At 43.4% G+C, this 9,324-nt stretch overlaps 1 protein-coding gene across 1 annotated transcript; it reads left to right on the top strand.

The window, feature by feature from the left end:
• The first annotated feature begins 681 nt into the window (after positions 1-681).
• On the top strand, positions 682-4,238 carry SPRR4 (small proline-rich protein 4). Its single transcript, XM_011980828.1, has 3 exons — positions 682-1,003; positions 1,745-1,853; positions 3,518-4,238. The coding sequence occupies exon 3, from the start codon at positions 3,538-3,540 to the stop codon at positions 3,778-3,780; it is 243 nt and encodes an 80-aa protein (XP_011836218.1). The 5' UTR covers positions 682-1,003; positions 1,745-1,853; positions 3,518-3,537; the 3' UTR covers positions 3,781-4,238.
• The last annotated feature ends 5,086 nt before the right edge of the window (positions 4,239-9,324 follow it).

The following is a 9,324-nucleotide window of genomic DNA, read 5'->3' as shown; positions in this document are numbered from 1 at the left end:
CAACCCTGGATGTGACATTAGCCCTCATGTGACCTTGGGCTAGGCCTGGCCTCATTCCAAGTCTCAGTTTCCCTCTCTGTAAAATGGGAATAATGTAGCTGACAGGGAAGTTGAGTGTGGAAGTTTTGAAAGGTGTAACATGTTGAATGCACATGAGGTTGACTGGGTCTTGAGTGTTTATGATCTATGGCACGTGGTCCCTTTAAGGCCAGCCATATTTAGGTCTCTATCCTGGCCACCCCTAGGGTATTCTCTGAGATGATAGCTGCTTTATAAGCCGAACTTTATCGCATGACAGAATGTTTCAAAACTAAGCAGGAGTTCTTTATTAATAAAATAAAAGGGCAGTGATCAAATTGGGGAAAATAGGAGTAAAATTCATTGCAGTAAACCCACATGGGTGACTGGGACATGAGGAATGGAGCTGTCCATCTGTTCACAGGCAAAACACACATACCGGTGCCTTCGAGGCACCAGGCATGTGAAAAGCCTTGGTCTATGTCCATGCAAATCTGTCTTGCTGCATAGTTTCCTTGTGGGGAGTCCATATCAGCAAGAGCACAGAGGACTGGGAGCGTGTGGAAGTGAGGGCTGCAGGTGGAGGTGGTGTTCTTCTTGGAGGTGGAATGCAGAACCGGAATCTGGAACCCCGAATATTACATTCTTCGTGTTGCTAGGCTTGGGAGGAGGAAGTGGGGGAGGTCTGGCCTGGAGGGGAAAAGTAAGGGGCTGATTAAAGTGAGGCTGACCCTGAAAAACGAACAGTTTTCCATCCACATACGACAGAAAGCTCAGGAGACATTATTAGTCATGGTCCCCACCCAATGACAGTGACTTGTCCACCATGGAGATGCTGGCCACGGTGATGGGGTGGAAATGTGCCCCAGGCCAGGCCCCCACCCAACTCCACCCCGAGCAGCTGCATGTGGTTGGGCAGGTCCTTTAACTTCTTTGGGCCTGCCTCTTTAAACTGTCAGTAAAATTGTTATGAGGATTAAATGAGGCAAGGGATTTGAAAAATGCTTTGGAAAGTACATTAATGTATTCCTATCATTTCTCAGGCCATCTTACCCCTTCCTCTGGTAATGGCAGCAGTGAGCCCTTGCATGGCCTCTTGGGCAGCGTCCTGACATCCATCTTTGGGGTAGAAGGCTAGAGGTGGACCAGCTTCCCCGAGGACCTGCCTTTCCCCATCCCAGGGCCTAGGAGGCTATATGAAGGACCAAGGCTCCTTTCTCCCACCTAGATAAGGCCCTGAGTAGGATTGCTGGATTTAGCAAATAAAAATAGAGCCTGCCCAGTTAAATTTGAATTTCATATAAACTACAAGTAATTTTTAGTATGTTTCCTGCAATATTTGGAATATACTTATACTTTCAAAATATTCTGTTATCTGAGATTCAAATTTAACTGAATGTCCTATATTTTATGTGGCAAGTCTACCACGGGGACCAATTCTATCCCACATTCTGTGACCAACACGATTACTCCTCAGCACCCCAACTCCCAGTGGGCAGATAGGGACAGCACCACCGTGTGCTGGGGCACCATTCACATCATCTTCTACCTGTGCCCCAGAGAAGCCCCACAGAACACTACGTGGACTGTCTCCCTGGATTAGGAAGGACACTTGCACTGTGAATTGAGGAAGGGGGATGAATGGTACCTGGGGCTCGGGATTGAATCATCCAGATCTGAATTCAAATCCCATCTCTGCTGTTACTACCTGTTTAATCTTCCTCAGCCTCACTTTTCTCATCTGCAAAATGGTAACGATGACACTTTCCCTAGAGGGGCTATGAAGATGAAATGAAATAATAAGCATGGCAGGTGGTCCTGGTGCTAGCCTCGCAGTGAGTGCTCGAGAAACGGCAGCAATTTGCAGCAAAGGGGATGTTCACATTTTTGTCAGAATTGCCCCAAACTCCATCCTCTCCCTCTTCCTCTTTTTGCTTCAATGTTTCTTATAACTGTCTGCCTGCAAACAGCCCTTTCAATTTGTTCTATATTATCTATGTAATCGTATACTATCTATATTATCTACATAATTGATCTATATTAAAAAGACCTTGATTCCCCGAGTTTGAGCAAACAACTTTGGTGGGTTAAATCAGCTCAGGTGCAGGGACTTGGAGTGCTGAAAATATGTGGTGGGTGGCTTTCATCAAAACAGCTCAGCAAAGCAAGTCCCTGGAGGAAGTGCAGGTGGGAGAAGTGGGTGAGGAATTCTCTGGGAGGTGGTAATCAGGACCACACCAAGTGCCCTGGGCAGGTTGGGGGCCGTATAAAGGCTCTTGGAGTGGCTGCCTATGGAACAGGGCTCAGCCTCCTCTCCTGGGGTCCAGTTTGCCGCCTCTGGTAAGTGGGAACTCATCTGTTCTCCTGGGATTTGTGGGGCTCTTTCCTTCTCCTTTAACTTCTTTGAGCCGCTAGGCCAAGATCCTGTACTATCCTTGGGTAATCAGGGAAGTGACACAAGTCTCCTGACAATTGCAGACAGGGCACACTAATCATTACTTAGAAAGTTTAATCTCCATTCCACACCATTGCTCGCTTGGTATGACTTCTTTCCTGATCGTGGTTTGACTCCCCAGCAAGAAGATTTTTCTTGTTGAAGGAAGAGATTTTTAGAGCTATAGAATTTTGTGGCAATTCTGAGCCCTGTTTAAAGCTTTCTCACACCCTATTCTGCATTTTCCTTACCAGTAAGCTTTAAACTTTTCTTCCAGGTGTATGGAAACAGGTATATTAAACAGTGTATTCAATCCTATGCAGCTCCCATTCTTCCCTGTTCTGATTGCCACCTCTTTACTTTCTGAGGCCTGCACTTCCCATCTATAATCATTAACTTAGACCATAAGGAACACTGCCTACAAAGATAGCCAGAGACACTCATCAGAGCTGGGAAGGCTTCAGGGAACTTCCTGACCAGCATCCTTCTAATAAAGGTGCTGAGGCCCAGAGAAGGCAGGTTGCCCATGCAGTGAATGGCAGGATGGACCTAGAACCCAAGCCTGAGCCTTCTTGGCTAGTGCTCTTTCCTTTGAACATCCTCCTATCATCCTATGGCTCCAGTGATCTATTTGGCTGGCCCTTAAGCTTCCCAGTTCTTTGTAGAAGGCTGGAACCACTATCCTATAGCCATATAGGACTTGCCTTAGCCTCCCGTGGTGAGTCAGGGGTGGAGCAGGGATTAGAGATCAGGCCTCTGCAATCTTGGTACATCCCTTGTCCAGCCCAATCTCTCTCTCTCTCTCTCTCTCTCTCTCTCTCTCTCTCACACACACACACACACACACACACCATGATGCTTCCCTGTAAGGCAGAGACTGTTCTTGTTCTCTCCCCACACCCCTACATCCTTGCCCATTCTTATTGTCTGCATTATCCAAGGGAGCCAGTTGACATTGTCCAGATCTGTCGGCTAAGATGGCATGCTTTGACCTTGTAAAATGTCTGGGATACTTTTTAATCATCAGACATGCTTCTCATGGTGTCCCTGCCCGGTTTCCTTTAGGCTCACCTGTTCCTAGAGCAATGTCTTCCCAGCAGCAGCAGCAGCAGCAGCAGCAGCACTGCCCACCCGAGAGGGCCCAGCAGCAGCAAGTGAAGCAACCTTGTCAGCCACCCCCTGTTAAATGTCAAGAGACATGTGCACCCAAAACCAAGGATCCATGTGCTCCCCAGGTCAAGAAGCAATGCCCACCGAAGGGCACCATCATTCCAGCCCAGCAGAAGTGTCCCTCAGCCCAGCAAGCCCCCAAGAGCAAACAGAAGTAAGGATGGACTGGATATTACCATACTCCACCATCCTGGCTATCAGATGGAACCTTCTCTTCTTCCTTCTCTTCTTCCCTCCAGCTCTTGAGCCTACCCTCCTCTCCCATCTCCTCCTGCCTAAGATGTAAGGAAGCACTGTAAGGATTTCTTCCCATCATACCCCTCCCCACGCATACCACCTTGGCTTCTTCCATATCCCACCCTGATGCTCTCCCAGGTAGGCATGAGAGAGACCTCATCCTCTCCAGGCTCCAGCATGGCCACAGCTAAGGCCCATCCATTCCCCAAAGTGAGGAAAGTGTCTGGGCTTTTTCTGGGGTTCCACCCTGACAAGTAGGGTCACAGAGACTGGTGCACAGTTTCTGCCTCATTCCTTTCCCTGATGCCCCCTAATCTGGGCTTCTCTCCTATTTTCCCCAATAAATAATGTGCTTCATGTAATAAATGTGTCTGCTTCCTGGGCTAATTGTCCACTCCCAGTCCCATTCTGTGATTCATTCATTCATTCAGAGAGGGAACATTTTAGGGAAGTGAAGGTGCAAGTACACACATGCCTGGGAGTTCAGGAAGTCACTCTTACGGACACAGTTACTCTCTGGTAACCAACCATGGGGAAACATATCCAGACATATCTCAGGTAAAGGAGGACAGAAAACAAGCCCAGCAACTCATTGACAAAAGTTTAATAGAGTCTTGCATAACTAATCCCATCTAGGGAAGATCAAAAAGGAGGAAAATTTAGCTCCTATCATTAGAAGCCCAGCCCACCTGATGAATGCAGTTTTTTCCTCTTGGAAGTTGTCATTCTGAAAAAACACACAAAGCATACATAAATGGCCTGAATCCTGCAAAACATTTCTACAAACATGTGCAAATGACTTTTTCACATATTTGTTTATGTTTTTGTTCATTCATTAACTCACGCTCATGCACTTACTTATTCATACTCATCTGATATGTAGCAAGTTCTAGAATGACTTTAGTTTTCCACTCTGCCATGCTGGATTTCCAGAGCTATCCAGAGTCAGTTTATCCTGTGTCTCAGTGTACTTTTTGGAAGTCAAAGTCATTTGCTTACACAGGGAAATGTTGTTTCAGGGATGGCCACGTACAGAGAGTTTGTATAAAGTACACAGGGCCTGGTTTTGTCAGTTAGTCTGACTTTATGCAGCTTATGAAAGAAACCTGTTTTTACAACTGGCTTCCTGACCCTCCAAACCCACGTGTGAGACCAGCGGCCTGTATTGGAAAGAAGTGGCATACCTCCCAGACATAAAGAAAGAAAAGTATTTGAAGAAGAGACCCTGAGTAGGAAGGAGTAGTTGAACACAGAGTCCGATTTTCTCCCCTTGAGCTTTATTCTTTTCCTGGGATTTGGTCACTCAATTTCAGTGCCACCATCAAGCATAAATTGCTTTCTCACTTAACACACTAGCCTAAAAAGGAACAAATGATCACCTTCTCTACTTTCCCTTAAAGTAGCTATCCATGGCTGATATTTCCAAGTAGTAGTTACTTAAAACTTAGTGGGTACCGACATTAACCAGGAAAGTCAAAGTATTGTAAAAACAATTAAGATTCAAAAAGAATGCTTCTAGCCCTAAGAATTCATTGACAGCCTATCTTTGCCCCAATCCCTGCATCCTAAAATAACTCCCCTCTGTCAAGTACAAAGGCTAGTCTGTCTTAGCAGTCCCCTTCCTGGCTTCCTTCCATCTAAGCCCTATTCAGTTTCTTGGACACACTATTTTTCAGGGGTTTCATGTCATTTTCATGTCTCCCAGGAAGGCCTTGACAAGTCTTCCCACAGACTTTTGAGTTCCGGGCTGATAGATTTGCGTGGTCTTCAGCTAATTGGACAGATAGGGGTGATTGAAACAATGAATATTTCTGCTGTGATCTGTGTCTCAGTTATTAACTCAGTGAGGAAGGGGAGATACCCGTGTTTAAAGTCCCATCTCTGCATGACTAGGTGGGCATCCATTCCCCTTATGAAGAAATTATTTTATGTAATTCCACCCTTCAGAAGTTCACAAAACAACATTGGCTTATGTCAAAATCCCAGCCATAATTAAACACATAAAAGTTAAATTATGAGCCCTGAAAGCACAGGAGTCTTGTTTAGCTCACTATCACCAAATGTGCAATGACTAGCTTTTCAAAAGTACAGAAGAAAGAACTGCCTCCGGGTGGAACAGGACAGCCTGTGGCAAGCCAGCAGCCTAGTGTACATCTAGACCAAATTACAAACTATCTGTACCCACCCGGGGACCCTGCAACTCCAGAGATAGGACAGCCTCAGAGAGGTGAGCCAACAAATGTTTACCTGGGATAATCTGTGGATTCTGGGCAAGAGCAGAAGAATGAAAACCAAAGCTTTCTACTGTGGAGGACCATTGCTAGGGACAGAGAGGCCAAGAGAATTTATGGGTGCTCTGGGGGATGGTCTTTAAGCAAGTGGTTGACATTCCACTTGGAACGTTTAATGAATTCTAGGAATGGTCAGGTCAGGATATTAAATACCTAAGCAGAAAGTCTTTGAAAAGTCTAGTGGAGTTTTTAGTGGGTTTATGAAACAATGAATGAAGTTTGCAACCTGCCAGGTGGAGGGCCTCTGGCAAGCACACCAGATAGAGAGTTAAAAACTGAAAGGCCAGGGGTAATTCTAGTCTGTTGGATAGAAGTCAAAATCATGGCCATCACTGGGGAGAGTACCAATTGGAAGGGGATATCATGAAGTTTTCTGAGATTCTGGATAAGTTCTCAGTCTAGTCGGTGACAGTTACCTGGGTTCATACATGTATCAAAACATACACTCAACTGATTTGTGCATTTTTCTTTTTGTTAGTTTAACCTCAATAAAATAGAAATATCATTAAAATAGCATCAATAAGTGTAATGAAAGATAAGACGTTTATACTAAAAATTCAAAACATTATTGAGAGAAACTAAGACAGAACTCACAAATTTGGAGATGTTTCATGTTCATGTATTAGAAGACTATTTTGTAGAGATGTCTATTATCCTTAATTTGATCTAAGATACATAAATTAGAATGAAAGTGTGATACTGCTACACAATGCAACATATTGGCTAAAACTAAAAAGATAATACCAGGTGTTGGTGAGAATATGGATAAACAGAAGCTTTTATAAACTGCTGAAGGTAGTGTAAATTGGACAACCATTCTAGAGAACAATTGGGCAGTGTTTCTAAAGTTGATCATATGCATCCCCATCCCAACAACTTCACTCTTTATTGTATACACAACAGAAATGTGTACATAGAATTGCTAAAACACATGTATGAAAACAGTTATAATAGCAGTATTTGTAATAGCTCCAATTAAAAATATTCCAAATATCCATTAAAAGAAGAATGGATAAATTAATTGTGAATTTTCATACAATGGCATACCACAACACAATGACATTAGACAAGCTCTACCCATAACATGGATGAATCTTTAAAACACAGTCTTGAGAGAAAGAAAGCAGATATTAAAAGCATATGTTGTATAATTCCATCTATTTTTATGAAGTCAGAATGACTAGAAGGTAAGCTTTATGGGGATCTGGCAAAGTTCTGTGTCTTTATCTGGGAACTGATTAGACAGATGTAGACACGCAAATTCATTGAGCTGTGTACATTTTCCTGTATAATAATATTTTATTTCCTTTTCTTAAAAAAGAGTTATATAAATTCAAAAAGTACTTAGGCAATATTTCAATCCTGATTGGCTTAAACCATTATTTTTCTCACTATCTGTGTGCATACTTTACCCATTTTCTACCCCATTGTATCTTCAAAGCCCATCCACAACGTGTCAACAAAATTAAAACATGTCTGTTCTTCTGAGGAAAGGAGACTATATTTACAAAACCTCCAAACACTGCCAGGGGAGAAGGGATAGCTCAATACACCCTCCTCCCAGTATTCTTCCTTCTCACCATTTTATTACCTAGAAAATTCTGTCTACCCCAGAAACAAAACAATGCCCTGCCTGATCTATCTGTCGCAAACACTCAGCAGGCTCAAATTCCCCGTCACCTCCTGTTCTGGCCAGGAGGCCCTCAGAGGCAAAGTGAGCAGGCCTGGGCATCTGCATTGGAGCTGTTCTGACATTCCATTTCTTTTTGCAAAAGGGGTAGGGGCTTTCAGACTGACCAGAGTTGAATCTCAGCTTCTCCATTTCCTGGCTGTGTGATTGCATTCTGTCACTTAGAGCCAAAGCCCGTTTTCTCATATGTGAAAAGGTGTCAGGGTCAAACAACTATTTGCAGCATTTTGGGGAGGATTGGTGATAATATCCAGAAAGTGGCTGCATATAGCATATGCTCATTAAATGATTGATTTTCTTTTCATCTACAGCTGGGGAAGGTGGCTATCAAAGCGTGAGCTAAGGATACTTCTCTGCCTAGAAGTAGAAGGTGGCCATATGGAAGTCTTTTTACTCTAGCTCAGGAGTCTATGCTAATAAGTAACTGTTATCTCTTTCCCAGCCTGGGAAGGCTCCAGGCTAGAAAAGAGGAGACTTAGATTCTAGTTTTGGGTCTGCTATTAAATAAATCTGTGACCTAGAACAAGTTCCTTAACCTCAGTCCTTTATCTACAAAATGAGAGATTGGGTTGGATGCCTTAAAATTAGGTCGATCCATGAATTCTTTTGAGTTTCTGCATTTGTATGGTTTGTGTTCTCTACACCCTCTCTAACCCCATCAGGGTGGATCTGGTGGTTTCCTAATAAGCAGAGGATATACATGTGTTTGGGGCAGGAGCAGAGCTCAAAAAATAAGAGAGTAAGTAAATGAATGAATGAAGATCAGATTCCATGAACAATTTCAGGCTATGGTAACTAGAAAATTTAAAAACAAGTGGCAACTAGGAATTTAAGGTAATTTTGAAAAATAAAGATTTATCTTATATAGATGGGCAGAGGAGGATTGAAGGGCAGTGACGAGGATCAGAATATGCCACCCTGAAATGTCCCACTTGGCACAAGTATTCTTTTGAGCTGAAGGCAGTTGAGGGTCAACAAGGACATAGTTTTCTGCCTTCCTCCTATCTGCCTAAAGGCAGAGCACAAATTTATCCTCTCTCTTGAGCAGGATGAGAGAACCAATTTTATTACTGGAGATGGAGAGCCGGCACTAAGATGAGTCTGCATGAACAAACCTTGCTAAAGTAGCCCTTATATTTCAGAAGTTTCCCCGTATAATCCCTAGTCATCTTCCACAATGTATTATCTCTTGAAGCTCAACCCCTTTTTCTTTCTTAGGAAGAATATACAGGCTCCCAAACCTAACCACTTCTTTGGGGTTTCACTTCTTTTCTGTGAAATACCTATGCATGTAAAAAATATTGATATCAATATAAATCATATGCCTTTTCTCCTATTAATCTGTCTTCTGTCAGTCACATTTGCAGGCCCCCATTACTGAACTTAAGAGGATAGACAAAAAGCTTTTCTCTCCTTAGCAGCAGTATACTTTGTTGGTACTTTGTGCCTCCAAAAGTCATAATTTGGCCCTGCCAGGATGTTCC

This window comes from Mandrillus leucophaeus, unplaced genomic scaffold, assembly GCF_000951045.1.
Source record: "Mandrillus leucophaeus isolate KB7577 unplaced genomic scaffold, Mleu.le_1.0 Scaffold1049, whole genome shotgun sequence".
NCBI lineage: Eukaryota > Metazoa > Chordata > Mammalia > Primates > Cercopithecidae > Mandrillus > Mandrillus leucophaeus.
Note: the sequence above shows the minus strand (reverse complement) of the source record. Positions and strands in the feature narration are given on the sequence as shown.

Coding starts and splice junctions, on each gene's coding strand:
- SPRR4 (XM_011980828.1), top strand. CDS start 3,538: ATGTCTTCCCAGCAGCAGCAGCAGCAGCAGCAGCAGCACTGCCCACCC.